This window comes from Callorhinus ursinus, unplaced genomic scaffold, assembly GCF_003265705.2.
Source record: "Callorhinus ursinus isolate GAN/ISIS: 27379988/994484 unplaced genomic scaffold, GSC_fseal_2.0 scaffold35, whole genome shotgun sequence".
Lineage (NCBI taxonomy): Eukaryota > Metazoa > Chordata > Mammalia > Carnivora > Otariidae > Callorhinus > Callorhinus ursinus.
In genome coordinates this window covers 4,699,794-4,726,438 of record NW_027397097.1, presented here as the reverse complement: position 1 = coordinate 4,726,438, position 26,645 = coordinate 4,699,794, and the positions used below count along the sequence as shown (strand labels likewise).

General features: G+C 48.8%; 2 protein-coding genes and 2 non-coding genes across 5 annotated transcripts; 1 reads left to right on the top strand and 3 right to left on the bottom strand.

Moving 5' to 3' along the window:
• Nucleotides 1-413: 413 nt before the first annotated feature.
• Nucleotides 414-10,935, top strand: KLHL35 (kelch like family member 35). The gene is made up of 7 exons (XM_025848625.1): nucleotides 414-421; nucleotides 3,131-4,003; nucleotides 5,136-5,320; nucleotides 6,934-7,052; nucleotides 7,659-7,847; nucleotides 9,445-9,633; nucleotides 10,600-10,935. Exons 1-7 carry the CDS (start codon nucleotides 414-416, stop codon nucleotides 10,786-10,788), a joined length of 1,752 nt encoding a protein of 583 aa, XP_025704410.1. The 3' UTR covers nucleotides 10,789-10,935.
• An 8,518-nt stretch (nucleotides 10,936-19,453) lies between these two features.
• Nucleotides 19,454-25,076, bottom strand: RPS3 (ribosomal protein S3). 2 transcript variants are annotated; one of them, XM_025894223.2, is made up of 7 exons: nucleotides 24,969-25,076; nucleotides 23,655-23,785; nucleotides 23,087-23,180; nucleotides 22,521-22,615; nucleotides 20,639-20,826; nucleotides 19,996-20,192; nucleotides 19,454-19,528 (listed from the first exon to the last, which is right to left on the bottom strand). In XM_025894223.2, the coding sequence occupies exons 1-6, from the start codon at nucleotides 24,996-24,998 to the stop codon at nucleotides 19,999-20,001; spliced, it is 732 nt and encodes a 243-aa protein (XP_025750008.1). In that variant the 5' UTR covers nucleotides 24,999-25,076; the 3' UTR covers nucleotides 19,454-19,528; nucleotides 19,996-19,998. The 2 variants fall into 2 exon arrangements, with proteins under 2 accessions (XP_025750008.1, XP_073735828.1); XM_073879727.1 differs by lacking the exon at nucleotides 23,655-23,785 and having other exon boundaries at nucleotides 24,969-24,987.
• Nucleotides 20,297-20,441, bottom strand: LOC112806387 (small nucleolar RNA SNORD15). The gene has a single exon (XR_003203854.1). It is a non-coding gene; the product is annotated as a small nucleolar RNA SNORD15 (small nucleolar RNA).
• On the bottom strand, nucleotides 23,939-24,086 carry LOC112806388 (small nucleolar RNA SNORD15). Its single transcript, XR_003203855.1, has one exon. It is a non-coding gene; the product is annotated as a small nucleolar RNA SNORD15 (small nucleolar RNA).
• Nucleotides 25,077-26,645: the final 1,569 nt, after the last annotated feature.

Here is a 26,645-nt window from a genome sequence, read left to right as displayed (position 1 = left end):
TGGACCCTCATAACCACCCGACTACACCCCGACTCCTTAGGGCAGTCCCCTCCCCCCGCACCTTCACATCCATACATTTATTCAAGGGCACAGCCAGCGCCAGATCACCCCCAATCCAGGTACAAGGATCCCCGAGATGCATGCACGGTCAATGCCACGCTTACTCGCGCCTCCTGCCTTCCCTCCCTCCCAGGGCTGGCCAAAGAATGGAACAAAAGCCCAGCGTCCCCTCCTCCCCCTCTCCTCTCCCCTCCCCCCTGGCGTCCAGCCCCTTTGTCCTCCTGCAGCGGAGCCGGAGCCGGAGTCCAGGCAGAGCGGCAAGGACACTGGAGCCCGACTGCCAGGGCTGTAGCAGCAGGACAGACAGGAGTGGTCAGTACGAGAGCAGCACCTGCTGAGCCCCCGGGTGAGCCATGGCCAGGTAAGTGCCAGGTACATCCGGGGACTTAGCCCCTCAACTGGCAGGGCCGTGTGGTGTCTACAAGTCTGAGTGTGTGTGTGTGAGAGGGAGTGTGGGTGTGAACAAGAAACGGGGGCATGTCAACTTCTAGGGGCTGGATCCCTTAGTTCGCATCAGAACTCTTGGCTGGAGGTACCCAGATGCTTAGCTAGGACGAAAGAACGTCCAATGGAGCCCTGCCTGGGAATCCCTACCATCCACGTTGCAACTGGGTCCTCTGGCCCCCAGACTGGGAATCCCCAGGGTGGAAACGGAGTCTGATGTCCCAGTGTGACCACAGTGCCCGGCACAGTAGACAGCAGTAGAACGAATGAAAAAGTATTGGTGCACTTCCCAGGAGGAGACTCCCTCTCCTTGTGCTACAGGGAGAGGTCCCTCCTTACTCTAAAGAGACCTGCCTTCCTGGATCTCAGCTCAGGGGGTGACTGCTTTCTTAGCAAGCAGCCAGCAGAGAACCGAATGGGGGCAGCATGCTCCAATGACCCCCCTCACCTCCCTCTGCTGATCCTGGGCTGCTCCTTAGGACATGCCCTCACCCTGGCAAATGTGGCCAAGCAGCTAGGCATGCAGAGTCTGCAGCCAGGTGGGTTCAGGGCCCACCCCCTCTGCTTGGGCACAGTTAGCTTCCTGGGACCCTGCCCACCAGGGAGCTCATTTCTGTAATCCTGACATGGGGATCCACCACCCAGGATGACCGGGGCATGAGCAGTGAAAGCTAGATCTGACCTCCGGGGCAAAGCAGTCTCAGAGAAGGCAGAGCATGGAGCATGGAGGGAGAGGCAAGAGGTAGAGGGCAGAGTTGTGCTCCCCTACAGTAAGTTGCCACATAAAGAAGTGAGCTCCCTGTCCCTGGAGGTGTGCAAGCAGAGACTGTATGTTCATAATGACCAAATCACAACCAGCCCAGTACCGCCCCCGAGTCTGTACAGTGCTTTCAGAAACACTCCTCCTTTGGTCCTCAGAGCAACCTCTGAAGGGCCGGTTTCCTGTGTGCTTCTTTTAAGGAAAGACAAACTTAAAGAAGGGCAGGGGCCTCTAAAGAAATGCTCAGGGTTGTGAGGATCAGATGAAATTACGTACATAAAAGCAGCCAGCACACCTGGCATGCTCCCTTCCTCTTGTGTTAGCGGAGTCTGTACTATGTACCTAGCGCTTTTCATATTCCACTTCATAAGCACAACGTCACAACAATGCTGTGGGCAATATCACCCCATTTCAGAGGAGGAGGCTGAAGGGGAGTTACTTGCACAGCTCACACAGTGAGTCAGTGACAGAGGCAGGTTTGGAGCCCGGATCAGTCCGTAGAGCCAGCTCTTTCCATCTCCCCCCAGGGCTTCCTTGAGAACACCAAGAGAACTCGCTAGAGAGAGAGCTAACTTCCCTCTCAGCCTGGGTTCTAGTCTCCTGCCCTCCTTCCCTCTGGGCCCTAGCACAGATTGTTCCCTAAATGGAGACATCCTCCCTGAACTCCCTTCCCTTCTCCTGGCTAATTCCCCCTATACTTCTCAGTCTGAAGATCCCTCAGGGGATACCTTCCCTGACTCCCCTCCAACAGGGTCTAGTGCCCCTTCTATTGGCTCCCACACTCCCCCATGGGACCCCCACCAAGCTGTGAGATCCAGGACTCACAGGGTCTATGCTTGTCTTGCCCACTGCTTGGCACAGAAAAGGCTCTAAATACATGCTAGCTTAATGCGTCCACTCAACCTTAAACAGATATTAACTGAGCACCTACTGTAGGAGAGGCAGATATTAAATAGAATAATCAGGGGGCATCTGGGTGGCTCAGTCGTTAAGCATCTGACTTCAGCTCAGGTCATGACCTTGGGGTCCTGGGATCGTGCCCAGTGTCAGGCTCCACACTCAGCGAGATGTCTGCTTGTCCCTCTTCCTCTCCCTCTGTCCCTCCCCCCACTCCTGCGCGTGCACGCTCTCTCTCTAATAAATAAGAAAAATATAAATAAATAAATACCTAAATAGATCAATCAATCATCAGGGTTTGGTCAGCAGGGAGCACCTAAGGGCAAGAGGAGACAGAATACGGTGATGAGAGGGAGCAGAGTTATTCCTCCCCACACCACACTAGGTCTCTGTGGGGTAGCCTGAGTCCTACAGCTCCTGTCAGGGGGCCGTTCCTATACAGATATTTTGTGCAGGTTCCTGTAACCTCCCGGCCCTCCCGTTCCAGACCTTGGAGAGGTAAACGCTCCCCGCTGTTGGTGACCACGGGCACTGCTTTACCCCTTGTGGGAGGCCCTAAACACTGTCTACGTGTTTGTAAATCGTTCCCTTATTAGACTATCCTCAAATTATCCCATTTGAGAGCTTGCCGTCTGTCTCCTGCTTATATTGATGACAGTTTAACGAGTCTGAAGAACAGAAAGAGTAATATGACTGAAGTGGGTTAGCGAGGAAGACGGCGATATAGCTAAGGCAAAGCCTAGCCCTCCAAGTAGGCAGGGACTAGATCACTGTAGCCATTAGGACTCTGGATGAAGGGATGGAAGGAAGAGCCGCTGAGTAAACGAAAGTACCTGCGTTGCATTCATGCATGCCGGCTTGGGTAAACCAGGGAACGAACAACGGAATGAATGGATGAGGGGCCTCCTGTCCTCTCGCCCAACCCAACCAGGTGAATTTCCAACGCTCTTTGTATTCTTTACCTGACAGGATGCTGGAGGGCCCAGTGCTGGAGGAGTCGGAGCCCGGCTCCGTGGCGCCGTGTGCGGGGTCCTGCCACGCGCAGCGCGTTCTGCAGACTCTCAACGCGTACCGGCAGAGCGGCACCCTCACCGACGTGGTGCTGCGCGCCGGCGGCCGCGACTTCCCGTGCCACCGCGCGGCGCTCAGCGCGGGCAGCGCCTACTTCCGCAGCCTGTTTGCGGCCGGGCGGCCGGAGCACGGCCTCGCCGTGGTGCCCGTGGCGCCCGTGGCCTCGGAGGCGGGGCCGGGCGCGGGGGCGGCGGCGCTGGCCGTGGTGCTCGACTACGTGTACGGCGCGGGCGTGCGGCTGCGCGCTGAGGACGAAGCGGCGGCCGTGCTGGCGCTGGCCGAGCGGCTGGGCGTGGCGGGCCTGCGCGAGGCCTGCGCGAGCTTCCTCGAGGGCCGCCTGCGCGCCGCCAACAGTCTGGCGCTGCGCCGCGTGGCCGCGGCCTTCTCGCTCGCCTCGCTGGCCGAGCGCTGCGGCCGCGTGCTGCGCCAGGCCTTCGTCGAGGTGGCGCGCCACGCCGACTTCCTGGAGCTGGCGCCCGACGAGGTGGCGGCGCTGCTGGCCGACCCAGCGCTGGGCGTGGCGCGCGAAGAGGCCGTGTTCGAGGCGGCCATGCGCTGGGTGCGCCACGACGCGCCGGCCCGCCGCGGGCAGCTGCGGCGCCTGCTGGAGCACGTGCGCCTGCCCCTGCTGGCGCCCGCCTACTTCCTGGAGAAGGTGGAGGCCGACGAACTGCTGCAGGCCAGCCGCGAGTGTCGCCCGCTGCTGCTCGAGGCCCGCGCCTGCTTCATCCTGGGCCGCGAGGCCGGCGCGCTGCGGGCCCGGCCGCGGAGGTACGGCCCCCTTCCCCCTTGCCTTCCACCCGTCCTCATCCCAGATTCTGCAACCACTTAATACCTGTAGCATCCTTTAATTCTGCTCACTCGTTCACACATTTCATGGGCTTGGTATTGGGAATTCTGCCCTTGAGAATTCACAGTCCAGTGGGGGAGAGGCAGGGATCTCACACCTTGCACACATCCTTTCTCTTGCCCATCCATCCATAATTCTGAGCGCTGTTTCTGTGCAGGTCTTGTGCTGGGTGTCTGGGACTCGGGAGTAATTGGCAATACCCTTTACCCTCCAAGAGCTCAGTCTAGGAAGGGATAAAAATAGGGCCTGGAAAAAATGAGAGAGGCTTACTCTCCCACCGCTGGAACGCCAGACCGGGAGACTTTGGGTGGAGTAATCCAAGACATAGTCCAAGTAGTACCCTCCCAGGGACAGAAGACAGGATGCCTCTGTCTTACCACACTGTGTCTCCAACACTAAGCTCAGGGCCTGGGACAAAGAAGATGCTCAATATTTGTCAAAGGAATTAGGTAGGAAGCCGGTGGCTTGGTTTGGAAATTCTGGTGGGGTCAGAAGCCTGAGGGGGGGGTGGTTAGTGGGAGGGGAGAATGTTTTACTGAAAGGGTGTGTATTCTGGAAATAGTTACAGTAGGAGGGAGGCAGCACAACTGGCAGTCGGGGATGAAAGGCAGAAAAGGGTAAAGAGAATGGGTTAGTGGCAGCCAACTTGGGCTTGGAATTCCAACTCTCTCACTTACTGACTCCATGACTTCCGGCAGGCCAAAGTCTGTGAGCCTGTTTCCTCCTCTGCAAAAGGAGTAGTAACCCCCGCCCAATAAAACTATCATAAGAATTAAACGAGGTGACTTTTCTAGGTAAGGGCTCTGTAAAGATCCTTTCCCTGTAATTTAGATGTCAGTAGTTGGGGTTAAGGATTGGTGACTCTCTTCCCATCGATACTAGGAAAGGAGGTTGGAGGTGGCAGAGTCCAGCATGGGACTGGGAGGCAGGGAGTGCAAAAGGGCATAGGGGCATGGAAGGGCAGCAGGACGGTACAGTGTGGTCAACAAGAGGATGAGAGAGGGCCAAAACTTGGGTGCGGGTCAACAGGCATTGGGCTTATCCCCACGCCAGATTCATGGACCTAGCTGAAGTGATCGTGGTCATCGGCGGTTGCGACCGCAAGGGGCTCCTGAAGCTGCCCTTCACCGAAGCCTACCATCCAGAGAGCCGGCGCTGGACCCCACTGCCCAGCCTCCCAGGCTACACACGCTCAGAGTTCGCTGTCTCTGCTCTCCGCAATGACATCTATGTCTCGGGTGAGGGCAGGGCCACAGCGGGAGCCCCACAGGATAGGCTCTGCCTCCCTCAAGCCACTCTCTTTTTCTCTCCAACCTCGAGGTGGGGGTGGGATTTTCCCCAATAACCTACAGCTATTGGCTGAAGTGGTATGTAGTCCTGCAGGGCCAGTCACTGGTATGACTCTAACCTTCTTTCAGCAATATCCACTTCAATTCGTATTACTATTAATCATTTCTCTTTCTTTAGCCAACTGCGTGCAGAACATTATGCTACACAGCTTACATTACTCAATTTCCCCTACAACCCCATTTTACAGGGAGGTTAAGAATTTTCCCATTATCTCAAAAATGGTAAAGCTAGGAGAAACACAGACTGGTTTGATACCAGTGGATTGTGCCCTCCCTGAGGTCCAGGCCTTAGAGAGAGAATAAAACAGCCCCTGCTCCCTTGGAGAAGGGGAGACAGACTTCACTTTGCCACCAGACTTTTCAGCTGGACCTTGAAAATCTGGACTAAACAGCATAGGCAAAGGTACGAAGACTGGAATGTGCAGAAAGAAACCCCAGGTACTCGGGTCTCCGAAGTGTAGGTTGAGTGCATCTGGGAGAGGAGGGGAGGTATTGTAGATGAGGCAGGAAAGGGAGTCAAGTTAAATCAGGGAGGCTTTGACTCCAGGCCTAGGTAGACTGCACTTGTAGGGAGCTATGGGTGTCTGGGAAGGATAAGGAGCAGAAGAATGAGCCAGAAAGGCCTCAGGGACCATCCAGGCCACGCATTATTACTGGACAACTCATCCAAGGCTGCTGATGGCCTGTGAACAACATGAAGGGCCTCTGCTGGGTGCTGGTGGGAATACACAGAGGCAGGGGCTACAAAACAGAGCTGGGGCTTGAGTCACGGGCTCAGGCTGAGGGATGCAGTCAGGGTTGTCCCTGGGAAGGCTGCTCCTGAGAGGTAAGTCCCTGGTCAGTAGCCCCAGGAGGAATGGGGACGAAGAGTCCACAGTCTGCATTCCAGGGCCTAGCCCCACAGGGCAAACCAGTGCTCAGCTTGGGAGACTAGAAGTTCTGGTTCTGGTCATTGATCTAGAGTGAAAGGCCATGGGCCTTCAGCAGGGCCTTCCTGGTCTCTAAGCCACATCTGAGTTTCCTATCTGTAAACTGGGTATAATAATCCTAACACCTCTTGGAGGAATGAGAATAGACATGAAATCATGAAGGTAAGTGCAGAAATGAGGCAGGGTTACTGAGTCACTCTCTACCTTTTCCCATCCCAGCGTAGGTGGCTCTGCTCTCCCTCTGCCCCCAGCACATTCCTGATGCTTATTTGGGCACACTTGCATTCTTATCTCCAGTTGAATTCTAAGTGGCCCCCTTTTTGCTTCCCGGAGTACAGAGCCTGGCATACCACCACAAGGCACCCAGGGAAGATCAGCTCCTCCTCCCTAAATCTCTCAGGCCTCTCCCCACAAAACTCCCTGCCCCTTGTCTTCACACCTTCCCACCATTCGTTCAAAACACAGTCTACCCTTAACTCTTCCTTTGGATCTGGGGGCCCTTGTTTCTAGGTCTTTAGGGGTGCTGTTGACCCCAAGAGGGCCTGGAGTCAACAGCGGCTTCTCTTTCCCTAGGAGGCCACATCAACAGCCGTGATGTGTGGATGTTTAATACCCCTTGGCACACCTGGATCAAGGTGGCCTCACTGCTCAAGGGCAGGTGGAGGCACAAGATGGCAGTCGTGCAGGGGCAGGTAGGGACACACAGCAGCTGCTGCCCTGTGGCTCAAGGTACAGATGAGTGGACTTCCTGGGGGAAGGTCCTATAAGACAGTCTGTCTGAAAGATGGGATCTTAAGCACCAGAAAGGAAAGATACTTGCCCAAAGTTACATGATAATGCTGATAATACCTAGTGGTCAGGGGTCAAAAGTGTGGGCTCTGGGGCCAGACTAGGTGTGAATTTTGACCCTGCCACTTTGGGGGGGAAAAAAAAATCCAATTATCTTTATAAGCTACATCTCAAATTCAGAAAGGAAAATAAAAGTGCTTCTTAGGATCACTTAAGGTGATGAACCCTCAGTAAATTACTACCTATTACTAAGCATCAGCTTGGTGCCAGATATTTGACAGGTCTAATAGCCATCCCAGAGATGGGTATGTTTATCCCCAGGTAATAGAAGAAACCTGCCAAGGGAGGCCGCCCAGGTGCTGGCAGTGCTGGGATGTACCTCCTATGAGTCTGGGGACAGTTTCTCCCCGCACATAGCGGAGGCGGTGGGCTGAGACACCTCTAGAGAGGGCCTTGACGCCCCACGGAGGCTGCTTCAGCCTCCCACCCTTGCTTGTCCTTATCCGCAGCTGTTCGCGGTGGGTGGCTTCGACGGTCTTCGGCGCCTGCGCAGTGTAGAACGCTATGACCCCTTCTCCAACACCTGGGCGGCGGCGGCGCCCCTCCCGGAGGCCGTGAGCTCAGCGGCAGTGGTGTCCTGCGCGGGCAGGATCTACGTGGTCGGGGGCGCCGGGCAGGACGGCCTCAGCACCAACAAGGTGGGTGCGGGCAGGGCGTTGGAGGTCTGCTGTGTATGACACTTCCCTGCTGAAACAAGGGGGTCACGGGGCCGTGGGCCAGGCACAGAGTTGGCACTTCCACGTCCTCCGTTTTCTCACTCTTAGCAGTCCTGAGGAGTGACCCCCTTGTTTCAGCAAGGAAGTGAGTTCAGAGAGATGACCCCAAGGTCATACGGCAGGTCCGGACCTGAGTATTTGAGCTGGTGCCATATGGGTTTCATAGATTTTAAAAAATTAAGTTAGGGCAAGGGTGGGATCAATTAAAACATTTTTCCTTCATTCAAAACAAAACAAACCCAGGGGCGCCTGAGTGACTCAGTTGGTTAAGCGACTGCCTTCGGCTCAGGTCATGATCCTGGAGTCCCGGGATCGAGTCCCACATCGGGCTCCCTGCTCAGCGGGGAGTCTGCTTCTCCCTCTGACCCTCCCCCCTCTCATGATCTATCTCATTCTCTCTCTCAAATAAATAAAATCTTTCAAAACAAAACAAACCCACACACTTGAAAATTTAGAAAACACAGAGAAATAGGGAAAAAAATCACCCATGATCCCACCACTAAAGGATAACTACTATTAATATTTTGGCGCATTGACTTGCAGGCTTCCTCTGAATCTACTTTTGTGTTTTAGTTTTGTGTTCTTACTGGTAGTAAAATTTTGCATTCTGCTTTTTATTCTCATTTAAATGTAAGCATTTTCCACACGCTTAGAAACTCTTCACAGCCATCACTTCAATGTGTAATAGTCTACGGGGTGGATGAACCATAGTCTGTCAACCAAATTTTCTGTTGCTAGACATTTAGGCTGTGAATAAAAATTAGTCTTCATAGCAGCTTCTTCCCTCCCGATGGCCTCACAAGTCTGCGGTCCTGAGATCTTAATCTTTCCCAAATTAGGATACCTCACCCCTCTTTATTCCATACCCCCCCACACACCTCTTCCTGGGGCTGGCTAGGGGAACTGCCCTCTGGTGCAGCACTGATTCAATATAGGCCATTCCAGGAGTCTCCAAGGAAACAACTGAAGAAACGGAATACAGGTGAACAGGCAGGTAGTATAAGCCCTCAGAAACTCTGGAAGGTGTGAACACAGGTGGGCCTGAGAAGCCTGTGGACAGCTGTAAGGATGGGGGCTGCAAGACACCCTAGCTGGGATCTCGTCATGAGCTCAGAGCACCAGGGGGAGGGAAGAGGGTTGACAATGTATGCAATAAGAAATGCATTTCTATGGAGGGCCTGCTCTCTGGGGACCTTCTATAGTACTAGTGCAGATGGTGCTTCCATCTCTTGGGATGCAGACCTTTCCTGGACCTTGAAAGATGAGGCGGCTTTGGACAAAGGGAGTCCAGGGCTGGGGCCAGGATGTGGAACCAGACTGAGCACACCTGAGGGCAAGGGTGGTGGGTTTCCTCTGCCCACCCACCGCCCCCTCCCCGGCCCCATGCTAGCTCAGGTCTGGAAGACACAGGCCAATGTGTTGAATTAGTCCCCCTACTGGGGAGGTAGGAGGATGTGGGCAGCAGGGCAATTGGGGGGTGGGGTGAGGCTTCATCACAGCCCCTCCTCCTGCCCCTCAGGTGCAGTGCTTTGACCCCAAGGAGGACCGGTGGAGCCTGCGATCTCCAGCACCTTTCTCACAGCGGTGCCTTGAGGCTGTCTCCCTTGAGGGCACCATCTATGTGGTGGGGGGCCTCATGAGCAAAATCTTCACCTATGACCCTGGCACAGATGTTTGGGGGGAGGCAGCTGTCCTCCCCAGCCCCGTGGTAAGTAGAGGCTCCCGGGCACAGCCTTGGTACTGGTTCCATTCGGGAGAGCAAAGTTCCATGTCTAAGGATGTGGAACTCAGAGGCTGTTGAGTCTATCTCTGACTCCATGCTAGGCAGTTGTACCTAGTTCCTTAGTTTTGTCCTCATTAGGATAATCAGCCTTGTGTTCCACAGATGAAGAGACCAGCCTTAGAAAGACTGAGGCCTCGCCCAAGGCCTCCAGTTAAGCCATGTTAAGGCAGAGCATGGAACCCCAGTTCCAAGTGCTTTAGCCTTGGATGAGGGTCTTGGTCTAAATGACCCTGAAGTCTCTTGTCCTGAAGGCCACCAGCTGGTTGCCTGTTGCGGGGAGGTCAGGGTAGAGAAGGGACTTGATAAGTTCCCCTGCCCTAGTAATATCAGAGCAGGGAGGTCCAGGCCCTGGAGGCTCTGTTCCCTGCATTCCTGGCCTCCCCCACCTCTTGTTCCCTTTCCTGAAACTCCAGAGAGACTACATAGGGGTGTGGTTAGATCGGTGGTCCCTGCCAGTTCTGACCTTCAGTGATTCTAAGAGCTTGAGATTTCTGGCTTCTCTGAGTCTGCAATCTTAGGGCGGCGGTGGTGGTGGGGATGATTGTTGTCACTGTTCCTGGAGTGCTGTCTTCCTGGCACTATGTAAAATGCTTTATGTACTTAACCCCATTAACTGTTAAGTCAACCTTATGAAGAAGGTACTATTATTATTCTTACTTTGCAGGGGAGGAAACTGAGGCCCAGGGAACTTAAGTGACTTGTCTAAGGCTATGTAGTAAGGGTCAAGCCAGAGCTTGAACTCACACCCACCCAGTTCCTGCCTTTCTGCCATCCAGACTGCCTGCTCATATTCTGTGGGTGAAGGTTTTATTGTCTGGACTGGCCAGCTAGGGACAGAGGGAGCCCCACAATGGACCCCATAGCTGACTATCTTTCTGTTTCTCTACCCAGGAGAGCTGTGGCGTGACTGTGTGTGACGGGAAGGTCCACATCCTTGGTGGGCGGGATGATCTTGGGGAGAGCACCGACAGGGTCTTCACCTTTGACCCCAGCAATGGGCAGGTGGAGGCCCAGCCATCCCTGCAGCGCTGTACCAGCTCCCATGGCTGCATCACCATCATTCAGAGCCTGGGCAGGTGACTCAAACTTGAACAGCCTGAGCCAGGAAGCAGAGAAAGGAGGGAGAACTCAGGCTCACCATTGCTCCCCTCATGGTACCTCCATGTAAATAGCCCCTTAACTTATTGCCCCCCTTTCTTATAGAAATAAAACCTCGTTCAAAGGTTGGGTCTGTGTTCCAGCTCAAGCCTGCTTTGTCTGGAGAAGTAATGCCCAGTATCTGCTCCCTGCTTTGACTCTTTACAAAGCACCTTCATATGTTACCTTGTTTACCTTCAAAATGGCAGTGTGGACATGTTTTAAAAATTATGAAATATTTCATGCATAAAAAGCATATACATATTTTTGTACAGTTTAAGAATTACAATAAATATCTGTGTTTCCACCATCTAGCTTAAGAAATAGATTGTTACAAATGCCTTTGTAGGCACCTCCCATTTCCAAACCCATTCCTTCCCACATTCCTCTCAGAGGTAATCACTGTCCTTAAATTTGAGGTTACTGGCATTTTTTTAACTTCTAATGAGCTAGTTATTAAGATTTGTATTTTACAGAAAAGGAACTGCCTTAAAAGATGAGGAGACTTGCCCAAGATCACATACTTAGTAATTGGCAGAGTCCATGACTCATAAGACTTCATGAAACTTCAGAATCTATGAAGCACTTCTGGTCAGGATGTTTCTCTTTCTAAACCACCCTCTCCAAACACTTAGCAATAACAGATAAAATTAAAAGCCAAACTACTAAAAAGATAGAGGCTTAGGCTTATAAGTAAGCAAACATGTCCAAAGACCAGCAACAGTGGAATTATAAAGCCATGAGAAAGGGAGAAGCTCCAGCTCTGGGGTTCAGACTCTAGGATAAAGCTTTAATAAAAAAAAGGGATTACAAACCAGTCTCACTGCTAGAAGCCAGGGCCAAGGTAGGCCTCCCTGCCTCATCAGAGAAGCAGAAACGAAACAGAAAACAGTTGTGGGACACCGAGCAGCCCTGAGGCCAAGGCTCACAGCAAGCTGCAGGCCCAGGGCGGTAGGCACCAGAGAGCCCCAGGCTGGAGAACCCAGCCAGCCCAGCTCTGCACCTGGACCTGTGAGCTCCCCAACATCACCAGGGGGCACGAGCCATCATAAGCACCCGGGTGGCCTGAGGCTCTACAGGCAGCAACATAAAACAGAGGGGGAGGGATGAGCTCAGGGGAAAGGGGGGGACAAAAGATGTCACATATTCTGTCAGAGACCCAGAGGGTTCAGATCCTATGCTTGTGTTTCTGAGGCCCAGAGGAGCTGGCCAGGTCCCATCTGGGGTCCCCATCATGTGCACTCAGATTGCCTTTTGAAGAGCTATCATCTGCTCCTTGCATCCCCTCCAGCACAGCCCCATGCCCCTCCCTGTCTTCCAAAGCCCCAGGGCCCTATCTGTGGGGTCTCTCCAGCTGGGGCTGGCCCATCACAGCCTAGCACAAAGGCCTGGGTCCAGCTGAGCTGCTACCCTCTGATTATCTCAGATTAGGAAGCCTGTGACCATCTGGACACAGCTGATCATGGCAAAGGGGAGGGGAGGGGAGTAGTGGGAGGCCCAGCCCCTCAGAGCCTGCCTGTCCCCACCCCGTGGATAACACCCAGGACAAAGCAAAAAAGGTGCTGCATTGTTTGACCACCCAAGCAAAAGCCTGAGTGGAGAAGGTAGGGGCAGATTCAGGGTAAGATCCTGACAACATGGGCACCTCACCTGGGCTGGGCACTTCCTGTGTGCCAAGTAGACCACCCCATTTCCCCAACAATATCCATTCATGCTCTCCCGTCCAAGTGCCCATGGCCTTTACTGCTCTCTCTGCCCGGACAGATCTGACACCCTCTACTCCAGAGCTGACTACTCTCTCCTTATGCCCTTCCTAATCTGCCCCCCTTTTACCACCAGGCATATGGCCAGGCCTTTATATATGACATCTCTAGTCTTCCCTGACATACCCATAGGATGCTTCTTGAGGCAGAAAAGATGTCAGCTTTATTTCTCTATCCCCCAGTGCCTGGAACAAAAGCCCACCCTGCCCCCACCTCTGTATGCTATATCAAAGTTTCCTGGATTTCTATTTTATAATACCTGTGAGGTAAGTACTACCGCCCCACTTAACCAGTGAGGAAATAGAGACTCAAGAGTTGTGAAGTGATTTGTCTACTAATGTCATCGGTCTAGTGAGTGGTGGCAGAGCCAGGATTCCAGCCTGGGTCCAGCTATCTCCAAAGCCTGCTCTCTCCATGCAGCCTCACCCAGGCTCTGCTAATCTGAGAAAGTTAATCTGAGAAAACAGTGTTGAGGGTAGCACATGAGTTACTCAGAAGTAGAAAATACAGTAGTCCTCTCTTCTCTGTGGGGGATGCATCCCAAGACCCCCAGCAGATGCCTGAAACCATAGGTGGTAGCAAACCCTGCACACACTGTTTCTTATACATACATACGTTAACTAGGATAAAGTTTAATTTATAAATTAGGCACAGTAATAATAGATTAAAAATAATTAACAAAATACACTATAATAAAAGTTATATGAATGTGGGCTCCCTCAAAATACCTTTTTGAACTATACTTACCTTCTTCTTGTGATGATGTGAGATGGTAAAATGCCTACAGGATGAGATAAAATCAGGTGAATGACACAGACATCATGATGCAGCATTAGGCTACTACTGACCTAAGTCAGAAGGAGGATCATCCGCTTCCAGAACGCGGCTGATCTCAGGTAACTGAAATTGCAGAAAATGAAACCACGGAATTGGAGGGGAGGGGGGGCGCTACTACATCATTTCCACCCTGGGAAATCCCAGCCTCATAGGATTTGGTCCCTGCCTTTAGGGGCTTCCAGGTGGATGAGGGGGAGACATGGTTCATCTCCCTGGTGAGGCTCACAGAACATGATACAAAGCAAAAGTTATACACCCATGTGTCCTAATTTCCTAGGACTGTGGGTTTGACCAAGACCATATATGGAGGGCTTCCCTGGCTCCTAGCCCACTGCTCTTTGCCCTACCTGGGCTGCCTGCTGAATGAGAGGGACTGTTGCTTTCCAACAGGAAACCAGACCACAAGTTCTGAGTATATGACTCCTTAGTCACATGGGTTTGCCATACTCTCCCCAGCTGAGAACACACTTAACTCTTCATATGCCATCAGAAGCCACTGAACCCAAATTTAGTTTCTGAGTTTCGTTTTTGAGAAGTTCTATTTCTAAGATTGATGTTTTAGGACTGTTATGCTTAGTGGGCTTCTAAACAAAACAGAAACAGTGAGAAATTTACTTACCTTTCAAAAAAGACATAATACTCATTCTATCTTACAATCACCATATGGATTCATTAGATTCTTGTATAAATCTAAAATACATTATGAGATCATAATGAATTTATTTTCCTCTATCTTGAAAAACTTTGCTATTTCATCATCCTAAAAATCATTTCATGTTACTCAACAGTTATTCCCAAACAAGATTATGATGATAAAATGGAAGGATGGTATTTCCCAGAAGATGAAATAGTGAATACACCATCACTATCACATCATCCTTCAGTTTCCATACTGTATTCCCTAAAGTACTACAGATCATCTTTCAAGAAGGTATAAGAAGTCCAGAGACGGCTGAGAATTCAGGATTTTTCATTTTCCACCCAAAATGACAGAAGAGAGTGGACAGACGATCTTTCACTTAATACAGACAAATCAGAAAATGAACGCAGAGACACACGGTAGCACTCTAGTCTGAGGATGGGGAAATTGGTCATATAAACAAAATCTTTCCTACATGAATTTTCTTAAACTCAAGAATTGGTGAGTAAACAACGCATTTCTAAAAACAAAGGAAATATGGCATTTTAAATCATTCAACAGGGAGGATTTCATCACACAATATTTTTTGACAAAGACCCGTACCATCCTATTTTGTACAGTATTCATCTTTTATGATGCCTATGCCCCAAAATTTACTTGATATGTTTGTTATAGTTTGTAAGTGGAGACATGCTGAGGCAGTTGTGTACTCAGGTGACTATAGGGAAACAGATGCTGTAGATATTTTTTAAATTCATTAGATTGGTCTTTCAAATTGATCTTTATAAATCCAAAATCAAAAATGTTTTAAAATTACGGAGCAAAGAAAATGACTGTCCTCAATCAGAGAAAGACATGTATCATATGACCTCACTGATATGAGGAATTCTTAATCTCAGGAAACAAACTGAGGGTTGCTGGAGTGGTGGGGGGTGGGAGGGATGGGGTGGCTGGGTGATAGACATTGGGGAGGGTATGTGCTATGGTGAGCGCTGTGAACTGTGCAAGACTGTTGAATCACAGATCTGTACCTCTGAAACAAATGCAATATATGTTAAGAAAAAAAAAGAAGATAGCAGGAGGGGAAGAATGAAGGGGAGTAAGTCGGAGGGGGAGAAGAACCATCCAAGAGAGACCATGGACTCTGAAAAACAAACTGAGGGTTCTGGAGGGGAGGGGGGTGGGGGGATGGGTTAGCCTGGTGATGGATATTAAGGAGGGCACATTCTGCGTGGAGCACTGGGTGTTATGCACAATGAATCATGGAACACTACATCAAAAACGATGTAATGTATGGTGATAACGTAACAATAAAAAATTTTAAAAAAATAAAAAGAAAAAAGAAAATGTCCTCTCTTCAACATCATGAGCCATCAAAAATTTTTCAAGTAGTCCATGTTAACAATGCAAGTGCAAAACTAAACAAAACCAAAACCAAAACCCCAGAAGCAGTAAGCTTGAGCCTACTAGAGATATATTTGAGATCTGGGATCAGTAGTTGTAAGATGAATACATTCCAGCTGCACACATGGATGAGCATTTAACTGCATTCAAGGGATGGTGCTCTTTTTGGGTATTTCCAGGCAAGGAAAATATGAAATTGCTGTTTTAATTCATATATATACACACACACAGACATGTATACAAGTACCTATTTTCATGAATATATGAATGACAGTTAATAAAACTGTAATTCACAACCCATAAAACCCACCCATTTGAAGGGTATGAATTCAATGTTTTTTAGTATATTCAGAATGGTGCTGTTACTGCTTGCTAAAATTTTAGTATTTTTTTTTTTAAGATTTTATTTATTTGACACAGAGCAAGCGAGTGAGCACAAAAGCTGGGGGAGCAGGAGAGGGAGAAGCAGGCTCCCCGCTGAGCAGGGAGCCCCATGCGGGACTCCATCCCAGGACCCCAGGATCATGACATGAGCCAAAGGCAGTAGCTTAACTGACTGAGCCACCCAGGTGCCCCCAAATTTTAGTATTTTTAAATACTTGTTTGAATACTTGTAAAATTTATAAAATGGTTTTCCACTTTCCCTTTTACTTCTGTAAATTAAAGTGACAAAATTTAAACGTAGGGTGTCTATTGGACCCAGATGGTAAATAGCGATGGCTACTTTTCCTGTTGTATTGGGGGAAAACCAGTTGAGTAAAGATCCATCACCTCTGCCCTCCCAACCCTGAAGGGGAAGCTGCCCTATTGCTGGGTCTGTGCCCTCCCTCTCCTCCAAAAAGCAAAACTATTCTTAAAGGCCAGGGGAGCCCTATCCTCTCTCAGCAATTTGGGATTCAAAGGGTCCAGCTCCTCTGGCTCACCACACAAAAGACTGGTGGGAGCAGGCTGATCATGGGGGCAGTCCCTGGCCAGCCAGTGAAGGTGAAGGCGGGGGATGAACCCATCGCAGCAGCACTCCCATCAGTGGACAAAGGCCCAGCTGCACCTGGCTGGCTGAGCTACTAGTACAACGCAGGACTGGGCAGCAGAGGCGTGGTCTCATTTGAATTTCAGAGCCACTGGGACTCTTTATTTGTAAAAATGAGGGTTTAGAATCAGGTAAGTTGTTCCCAACCTAGGGCTCCATATTTGTTCTCAAACCAGAAGTAGGGACTGTGAGATATTCTAAGTATTTTCCAACGCCTAAGAGAAATCACACATTCTGCTAAGATGTATGATGTGGGTTAAAGTTGCTATAAAATGAAGCTAGTAATGGAACTAGTCCATTACAGGGATGTTGAGAAAATTAATGAAGTGTTTACAGTAAGGTCGGGGCATGTAACAATTATCTTCTCACCAAGGTCATGTTGCTTATCAAGTTACACATGTAGTTTCAACCAATAACAAATAGGGAAGTGGTTTGTTTTGTAGATAAAGTAACATCAAAGTCTCATGTTCCTGAGGAAAAAAAAATAGTAAGAAAAACTATCTTTTGATGTTGAAAACGTTGACCCTCAGATACTTGCTTTCCTGCCCATGAACATGAAGCAGCTACACTTAGAAACAGCAGCACTGGAGCTCAGAAACATTCACTAGGTGGAACATGGCATGGTTAAGAGGCCAAATTCACCACCTGTAAAATGGGGTAGTGACACCTGACCAGCGATGCCCACTTCACAACAGAAGCAGAAAGCACGGTTTCTATGGTCAGAGCCCTTATGGTTAGGTTGGGGAGAATCCAATACCATGAAGTTAAGCTATTGATTCCCAAGAAGATATGCTGAAGTACTCAACAGTAACATCTAACATTTACTGAGGACTTCCTATGGGTCAGGCACTGTGCTATGAAATCATAGGCAGATGAGCAGAGGCTCAGAGATGTTTGATGCCCCCATGCTCATACTGCGGAGTTGTGAACCCGGTTTTGAATCCAGAGTCTAGCTGGAAGGCCTGGGCTCTTAGCCTTTGTCCTGAGAGATAATATACTCGATGATAAACACTACAGACAGGAATTAATAGGTCTTCCTTAACTCCCAACAGCCCCTTGAGATACTGAGGATCGGAAAGACTCAACCTCGGTAGATCAGTGCTGTCACGTTTGAACCCAGGTCTGATTGCAAAGCCTAGCTTCTCCCCACCACCTCTCAAGGCTCCTTTTTAAAGCACTCTGCAGAGAAAGGTATCCTCCACCCCACCAGGCTTGAACATTCCCATAGCCTTTGCCTAATCTCCCAGTTAGAGGGTTGGCTGACCCCATTATCACCCTGCTGTGGGCTCCAGAGGGAAGATTCTATCTGGAGGCAGATCCCCACGCCCCAAGACACCTTCTACCCATTGCCCTCTGATGCCACCAGTTTCTGTACTTCTCCTGCTTCTCCATTAACAGTGCTATCCATTGGTCCTGGGCCCTTGCTAGGCCCCTGGGCCTATTTCCAAGTTCTCACATCCCAGCAGCTATTCTTTCCTTGCCTGGGCAAGCTAGTCTACCAGCTCCTGCTTGAAGCCCCTGTCCCGGTGCCTGGAATCCTAATGACTAGAACTTAACTCTTTAGAGCTTGACAGTTACCTTTTGGTGAAGTCCACGAAGGGATAGCATTTGCTTCCATGTTGCCATGAGCCAGATTTCCACCAGTGGGTTCCAAGGGCCATTCCACAAGTTTTGGCTGCCCAGGATCAAAACCTCACCTACTGGGGGGAGGGAGAGCACTGTGCAAGTCTGGGCCCCACCTCTACTATGGAAATCAAAGGGGCTAGCTATCTTTCTCCCCACTTCCAGCAGCTGGACTGGACACAGGACTAGCCAAATATTCATACCTGAAACTTTGAACTTCAAAGGGACTGACACAAAGGAAAGGAGGCAGTAGAAAAACTCACTGAAGTCCAGGGGTGGTGGTAACATCGTTTAGGGTAACCTGCATTTCTTCATGGGGCTGTCGTTAGTGCTTACCTAAGCTCTGCATTTATTTCATGTGGTTTTTTGAAATGGCTAAAAAAATACCCCAAAGCCTCTCCTTTTCTTTACCTGAGTAATGGCTATCCAGGGGTGCTCATGTTTGGTAACAAACTTTACACGTGCACACTAATTTGCATAGTTTTCCACAGGTGCATGCTAATTCAGTGAGTTTTACTTTCCTTCCCCAAGCTATTACTTTTGGTGCCTAGTTCCTGCTATAGCACCCCCTGGTGGGACAGTAACAGCACTTCTGAATCCAACACACCAACTTCCAGTTTTAAGTAGACTGAAAGGAAGGAATTTAAACAATCACATAATCTGATGCACAAAGACCTGACTGGCTGTGCTAGTACCAGACACTGAGGTCTCACATGACCAGGACTGCCTTAACCGGTTTCCAGCACCCAGTATTCCGGATGCTCATACTAGCTGAACTACTTTCACAACAGAAAATCCCCTCACAACTGAACTACAGAAGTCCAGAAATACAAGAATTAAGCAGTCTAGCTCAAGCACTTTTCAGTAAAATTGCAAAATGCCATTCGTTTTATCCAGAAGGGATAAATAAAACTTTATGACAATTGCCTGTATTGCATTAGATTTGGGGGTGGGCACAGAAATCATTTATTCAAGGCACTCAAATCTCACTTTGTGTGCAGATCTCAGTGTGCAGTACTGAGGCCCCCCAACACCAGCTTGTCTACTCAAAACCACCTCACGCTCAGCCCTTCTCAAGGTGCTGTCGTTAGCAATCAGCCTTTGCTTTCACCAGATTTACAGGATATCACTCTGGTTAGCTCTGTTCCTCCTGTTCTTGCTCTCGCCTCACAAACACAGCTGAAACCAAGGATTTCAGGGAAAGCAGGCAGGGAAAGTGAGCCAGGCAGCCCTGAAAAAAAATCAAGAAATGTTCCCTTGGGGGAAAGAGAATTCTCAGACCAAATGTGGACATAGTCTATTCACGCCATGTGTCTTTCTCAAAGATTTTATTAAAGGTCTTTACAGATTAAAATCCAGTCTCCAGATCCAGCTGCCAAAGAGACCCTGAAACCAAATAAAGCACAACAGTAAGAAGAGAATCTTCACCTGAATATTGGGTTCTTTCATTTCCCATTTAGAATTTGCATGAAAAATATACACACACAGAACACCTAGAAACAAACAAAAAGTACTGGGCATAGAAAAGCCTTGGTGTTACTGTTTTAACTGCTTAAGGGGCTGCTGAAGAACAGGTAATTGATTACTAACAGAGTGCCCTGATTTTAAGCAAATAAAAGGAAAAATCTTGTTTCAAACACAGTGGTAAACATAGGAACTTCTCAGGAGACCAAGGCAAATACCCGTCCCTACAGAATCCCTGGTTAAATGGGCCCCTGGCTCCAAGCTGTGTTGTAAAGCAAGTATAGTCCAACGTTTATGTATTAAGTGCTTACCACAGTATGGGATATACTATTTGTAGAAGACAAGGGAAAGGGGTCCTATTTCACCCCAAAAGGCCCCTAGAGACTCACCTGTTATGCTGTGGGTACTGGCTGCGGCATAGCAGGCGGCTCTGGCTTCCCACCCTTCTGTTCCGAGATGGGGGTGGTGGGCAGTATCTCATCTTTGGGTTCCACGATGCTCACATGATCTGGCAGAGGCTTCTTAGGGCCAATCTTACCACTTGGGTCCCAGGGAAGCATGATCTTCACTTTGATGCCCAGCACACCTAGAAGATACTGTAATCAGAATCTAGCTGTGGTTGCCCCGGTCCCACGATAGGATACAGCAGAAGGAAGACAACAGGTTACTCAAGCACCCTTGGGTCTGGTCCCTTCTCAGACAAATGCCTCTAATCAATCAATGAACAGGACACTTTTGCAAAAGGAACCCATGCACAGCACCACAGAACGTGGCACTGACAAGGACCAAGAGCAGGATGTGACCTTTCTGACTCGTCATCGTGTCATCACTGAAGGGTACACAGGTGGCTGAGACGAGCAAAGAGCTGACTGATCTCAGCAATTCTTATAATTCAGTACAGCTCATCAATAAACCCAAGTGAAGTATAAACATGCTCTGCTACTCCCAAAATGAATTGCCCAACACTGAGGTGTGCATGAAAAACCACATCTATCTAAAGGCCCTTTGCCCCCAGCACTCCCAGCTGCTCACCCTGTCTGAGCAGAACATGGCGCACAGCAGTGTCAACGTAGTAGTTAACAGGGTCCCCACTGTGAATCATCAGGCCATCCACAAACTTCATGGATTTAGCCCTCTGTCCTCGGAGTTTCCCAGACACCACAACCTCACAGCCTTTGGCCCCACTCTCCATGATGAACCGCAGCACACCATAGCAGGCCCTTTGGGAGAACAAGAGACAGATATCCACCTGTTATCACCAAAGACAAGACTGTTCGAGCCTACCCCACACCATCACGTTAAAAAGAACAAAAACACAAGACTCACTAGTCTGCACTATCTTCAGTGTTCCCTTAATGGAGAATAAATATGACCAGAGCCTGGCAATTCTCCTTCAGCCCCATCACACCTCATCTCAAGCTGACTCCTCAGGGAATATGCCAATTCCTTCTAAGTGCTTCCCAACCTTGGTTGCACATTAGAATCACCTCAAGATTAAAATACAACAAAAACACCTGTGAAGTTGAGGCCTCACACCAGGCCAATTAAGCAAGCAATTATAGACTCAAGATTTACTCTTATTTTTATTTTATTAATTTAGGAGAAGGCACTCACAAATGGGGGGGAATCTTAAACAGGCTCCATACACAGCACAGAACTGGACGTGGGTCTCAACCTAATGACCCTTAGATCATAACCTGAACCAAAACCAAGAGTCGGATGCTTAACTGACTGAGCCACCCAGGTGCCCCTAAACTGGCAATTAAATGGTGGGGGTGGTATAACTCAGGCATAGATTGTCCAGTCCATCTCTGCAAATGCAGCATTTCACAATCAGGTAAGCAATCAGTAAGAACCCAGAAGTAGCTCAGTCACTGAGTGGCCCCTTTATAGTTTACTAAATACTCCTCAACCTCCAGAATTCACATTTATTAGGAACTGTACTAAATGCAGGCTACTAGCTCTCTTGACTAAAGTGCTAGGAAAGGATTTCTAGGCCTATAAAACAGACATTAAGCCTTAAAATATCATGTCCTCCAACTCATTTATTACTGTATACCCTAGGACATACTAACAGCTAGCTGCCACCTTCAACAGGGAAAGTACAGGAGGACCCACCACTCTAGGCTCCAGCTCCTTCGCATCATCTCATTTAATCACCACAAAAAGGAGAGGTGGATATAATGACCCCCATTTACAAAGAGGAGATCCAAGGGTGGTTTAGGTAGGTCTCAGAACTTCCAAGTCAAACTTCAGTGTGTACAAAAACCACCTGGACCGGGTTGCTGGGCCACACCCGCACTTTCCATTTCAGTGGGTGGAGACTGAGAATTTTTATTTTTAGTAAGTCCTCTGACGCTGGCAGTGATGCTGGCCAAGCTTTTGAGGACCATGGTTCTAAGCGGGGTAGCTGACGTTCAAAGGAGACAATCTTTCTTATTTGTCCCTACCTACAGCCTTTCCTACCACCCATCTCCCCACCAGGTCAACCTTCCTAAAGCACAGTTCTCATGTCCTTCCCCTGCTGAAAAACCTCCCAGGGCTCTGCAGGAAGTACCAACTAAATTTCATACACCCAGGCAAAGCATTCCAATTACTTCACAATAATGAAATTGCACAAAGAACTCCTACTGAACTCTCATCAGTAGGCCCAGCTCCAGAGCCAATCTAGCTACCTCATGCCCTTTATAGTCCACCCCTGCTCACATCACCTACATACTGCTCACAGATAAGCTCTTCCCATCAGGACTATGTGTTATCTCTTTACAATCCCCACACTTAAAGGAGCCGAGTAACTTCAACAGGAATCCTAATCTCCCCTCCCTGGAGTTGTTCTATTCCCAAAGCACCAAGAAGAGTACTCCCCTTATGGCGCTGACCACTCTTTAAAATTATCAAGTCTCAGGACACTTACCTCCGCACAGCAAGGCCTCCTAGGAGTTTGTAACGCAGAGATTCTGCCTGGGCAATGGCACACAGACCTCTTGTGGCCACCTTTTCGGCATAAAGCTTTAAGAAGGAAACAGGGCACACCCTTAAACCTGTTAACTTTCCCCAGTGTTTTCAGTAAAAAAATCACTTCACTCATCATACAAGCATGTATCACTATGGCATCCCTCAAGTACTAAAACACTTCTATTACCCACGTATAGCCTACACTTTGCGACATAATCTCAATTTCTTATTGCCCTCCCATCCCTAGCTCCTACAGCTGTACCAACTGATGGGGTAGCCAATCCATACCATTACTATTCCCAAGTTGAAAACAAAAAAATCCCTTAACCACGAGAAATGAGCAGAAAAGGACTATAAAAGGAAGCCAACTCCTTATTAAGGTAACTTCAACAAAATACCAATCCATTTGTAATACTCTGTGATCATAACTAAGGTCTTCATGACAACAACAGTTTATGGAAGTACCATCCTAAATAACCATTTCCAGGTCCACAGTCATCTCTGGCATAAGCCACACTCACTCACCTCTACACTGCCCTCAGGGAAACCAAACCTCTTCTGAACCACAGCAGTCAATTCCCGGATCCGCCGGCCCTTCTCACCAAGAACATTCTGCGTCCTGAGAAAACAAAAACGGACAATATAGCTCTCACAAAATTCCAAACACGACTTTACGTTTTACATATATGTGATAGTAAAGTCTCATTCATCTCACAGAAAATACAAATTTTGGATGACAAGAACTAGAGTCAGATTTAAAACACAGTTAAGAAAATTTACATTTGCAGGGCACCTGGGTGGATCAGTTGGTTAAGTGTCTGCCTTTGGCTCAGGTCATGATCCCAGAGCTCTGGGATAGAGCCCAGCATCGGGCTCCCTGCTTCATGGGGAGTCCGCTTCTCCCTGAGTCCCTCCACCCCCACCCCCCGCTTGTGCTCTCAAATGAATAATAAAAAAAAAATCTTAAAAAAAGAAAAAAGAAAATTTACGTTTGCTAAGGCCAATACACTGGTTGTCCCCGTTAAGTTTACAGAATACACCATCCTAGCATATACAACAATTACAGGTGATAGCCAAAAAAATGAGTTTTCACCTGGTGGCCAAGATAATGATTTCTGTCCTGGTTGGTGTAACTCGGACCTCAACCCCGGAGTAGCCATCTTCAGCCAGCTCCCGAGTGAGGAACTCATTCAGTTCAGCTTTGAAGATGCCATCAGCGACAAACTAACCAAAAGGGAAAATTCACCATTAGAACCTGTTGCAGGGTCATTTTCCTGCCTCATCCTTCTGCCAATGCAACGCTCATCAAAATTCAACACCTGGAACAAATAACCCATCATCACTCTATTACCTTTGTTCCAACACTCATCTAGCAACCCTTCTCAGACAAATGCCTCTAGGTCGTCCTTTGGAAGTTACTTTAACCCAAGGGCCCTTAAAACCGCCACAGAACGCAGCAAGGAGTAGAGGCCACCTGGCAAAGATAATACCTCCAGTCAGACTCGTCATCTTCTCTTCATTGAAGGGTTTTTAAGATTTGTTATGTGTACCTACACGTGCTAAACAAAAAGTTGCCCTAAAATGGCACATTCACAACTCATTCATTCAGTACAGCAAGATGCTACCCTTGTAACTAACGAGAATATACTGACTTAAGTACTCTCACTTGCAGACACAACTTGGACCATCTGAAGACTCCCAGCCATGTTATCTTGCCTTAAAGTACTCCTGTCTTAAAAGCTGGTAAATCCTAACTCGAGAAAGGATGTGGATTAACACGATATCATGTACACACAAAATGACAAGTTAGTTCCCTATTTCTAACGCAAATGGACTTTACACAGTTCTTGCCCACGGAAAAGCGAAAAGTTAAAACTTGATGAAGCGCTCTTTCCAGATCTCCCTCCATTAGCCCATGAGTTTCCTTGGGGTGCAGACGGAGTAAGAAACCGTCAGCAGCCTTCCCAACTGAGCTCTGCGGGGTCAGAAGGCCGCACCCTGACACGAAGAAGACACGAATACGCTGCTACCTCCCGCTCCCAAAGTCACAGTGAGACGTGAGGGGAAATGGCTCAACCCCTCAAAATATCACATGTTTACTAATGCTATTTGTTGACCAAGAAATGATCACAAGCGCTTTGTTCTGGGCAGGAGGGGCGCCCGGTGTTCATCTCTGCTCTTCGCCCAGAAGCAGCAGAAAACTCTCGCCCCTTTCCGCCGCCGAACTGCGCTCGCCCGGCTCGGGCCCCGCGTTCAATCCACCGCCATCCGCCGCCTGCGGGAATGCCACGCGGCCCAAGCCGCTTCCCGAGGCAGGCCATGGAGCTGTGGGTCTCGCGACGGCTTCTCCACAAGCCCCAACCCGCCCGCCGCCACAGTTCCCCGGACCTGAGCCCCAGTGTCTCACCTTCCTTTTCTTGGAAATTTGCACCGCCATCTTGCCGCTGCGCGCCCCGGAAAGAAAAGGAAGTTGCTCTTGGACGGAAGTAGGTATAAAGGGCGCGAGCGACGACAAAGAACTGCGCGACGTCGACGCCTGTAGGCGCTCCTGGGAATTGTAGTTTTTAGAAAGGCATTAAAGCGAAAAAAGAAGGGTAATGGAGACACCTATAGGCAGAAACGGGAAAGGGAGCAGATCAATCAGAACTTCAGAACTGCAGAGGAGTCTAGAGTCCAAATCTTGTTAGCTTAAAGGTGAGCAACATGAGGCACAGAGATGGAAATTACAGGTATAAGCTCACACAGCAAGAGCATGGAATCCTGGTCCATACACTCTACACTCAAAGAAATTAATTTAGGTCCAGCTCTTCTAATCTGTGTCCATTTCTTCCATCCCAAATGATGACAGTATTAATATCTAATATTTATTAAATATTCTAGGGATTGTTCTATGCCCTCTATATTATGAACTCATTTACCTCTACCTCACTTTCATAAAGTCTGTTAAAACTTGTAGCAGAAGTCACAGAGTAGTGGTTCATGGGCTCACAATTATTTTTCCATTAAAAAAATGTTCCCCTTACATTTTGAAAATTTTAAGCATACAGAAAAGTTGAAAGAATTATGTATATATGCATCACCAAGGTGCTCCAATTAACATTTTCGCCATAGCTGTCTTATCGCATATCTATCCATCCCTCTATCCACCCAAGGCTGCATCTTTTGATGCATTTCAAAGTAAGTTGCAGACATCAGCACACTTCACTCTGAAACACCTCAACAACAGTTTTATTGAGAAAGAATTGCCATACATCACTGTATAAGTTTAAGGCACACAAGCATGATGGTTTGATTTACAAATATTGTGAAATGATGCCCACGATAGTTTCCGCTAACACCCATCATGTCATATGGATACAATAAGAATAAAAGAAAGAAGAAATGAAAAACTTTTTCTGTGACGAACAGTTTTATTTTAAATTTGAATAGTTTGCCTACATTTAAAAATCAGGAAATTTTGCTATAAAACTATTTTAAGCTTCTCTTAAAAATATAGAAAGATCTAGCAAAATACTGGGCCCCCATTTCCTCATGGCAGCACTCTCCTTCCCTGTTAGATGGCGAAGGGCTTTCCAATGTGCCACAGTCCCTGACAGCTTCACTCATTTATTGTCTGGCCCTAGAAGCCATTTGAGCTTTTCCCCAGCAGTAAAAGGACTCTGATGCAAAGATCTGTCCTATAATCATGGAATTACCAGAGTTCTGGGGGGAGCAGAGCAGAGGGACCAGCGAAGATGAAAAGAAGTGGATAAACCAAAAAGAGAGGTAGGCTATGGACCTATATATCTTGGTGATGCATTGAGGTTGAGGGGGAATTGAGAAGGATACCCCAGGCTCTGACTCTAGCAGTGGGTGCTTGGTGACAACCCTCACTGAGATGAGGAACCCAGGATCAGGCTTTCTTCTCCATGTGTTGTCTCCCTATGCTCTTCACTCCCTTCTTCATCCAGCTCCACGGTCTGTTAATTCAGTGGCGCCAGGCTGATAAAGTCTCCAGCCTGGAGAATCTGACTTCTCTGCACCCTCACTTGGCATGTGGGCGCTATGGGACAGCAGCAGCCTTGCATGCTGGGGTCAGCACATT

What these genes read in the sequence shown, in the direction of transcription:
- RPS3 (XM_025894223.2), bottom strand. Translation starts at nt 24,998, where the DNA reads ATGGCGGTGCAAATTTCCAAGAAAAGGAAG. An exon ending in AAATTTCCAAGAAAAGGAAG is followed by an intron (nt 23,786 to 24,968) that starts GTGAGACACTGG and finishes CCTTTTGGTTAG; the next exon opens with TTTGTCGCTGATGGCATCTT. An exon ending in CCATGTTCTGCTCAGACAGG is followed by an intron (nt 20,193 to 20,638) that starts GTGAGCAGCTGG and finishes AGTATCTTCTAG; the next exon opens with GTGTGCTGGGCATCAAAGTG.
- KLHL35 (XM_025848625.1), top strand. An exon ending in CTGCGGGCCCGGCCGCGGAG is followed by an intron (nt 4,004 to 5,135) that starts GTACGGCCCCCT and finishes TCCCCACGCCAG; the next exon opens with ATTCATGGACCTAGCTGAAG. An exon ending in ACGGCCTCAGCACCAACAAG is followed by an intron (nt 7,848 to 9,444) that starts GTGGGTGCGGGC and finishes CCTGCCCCTCAG; the next exon opens with GTGCAGTGCTTTGACCCCAA.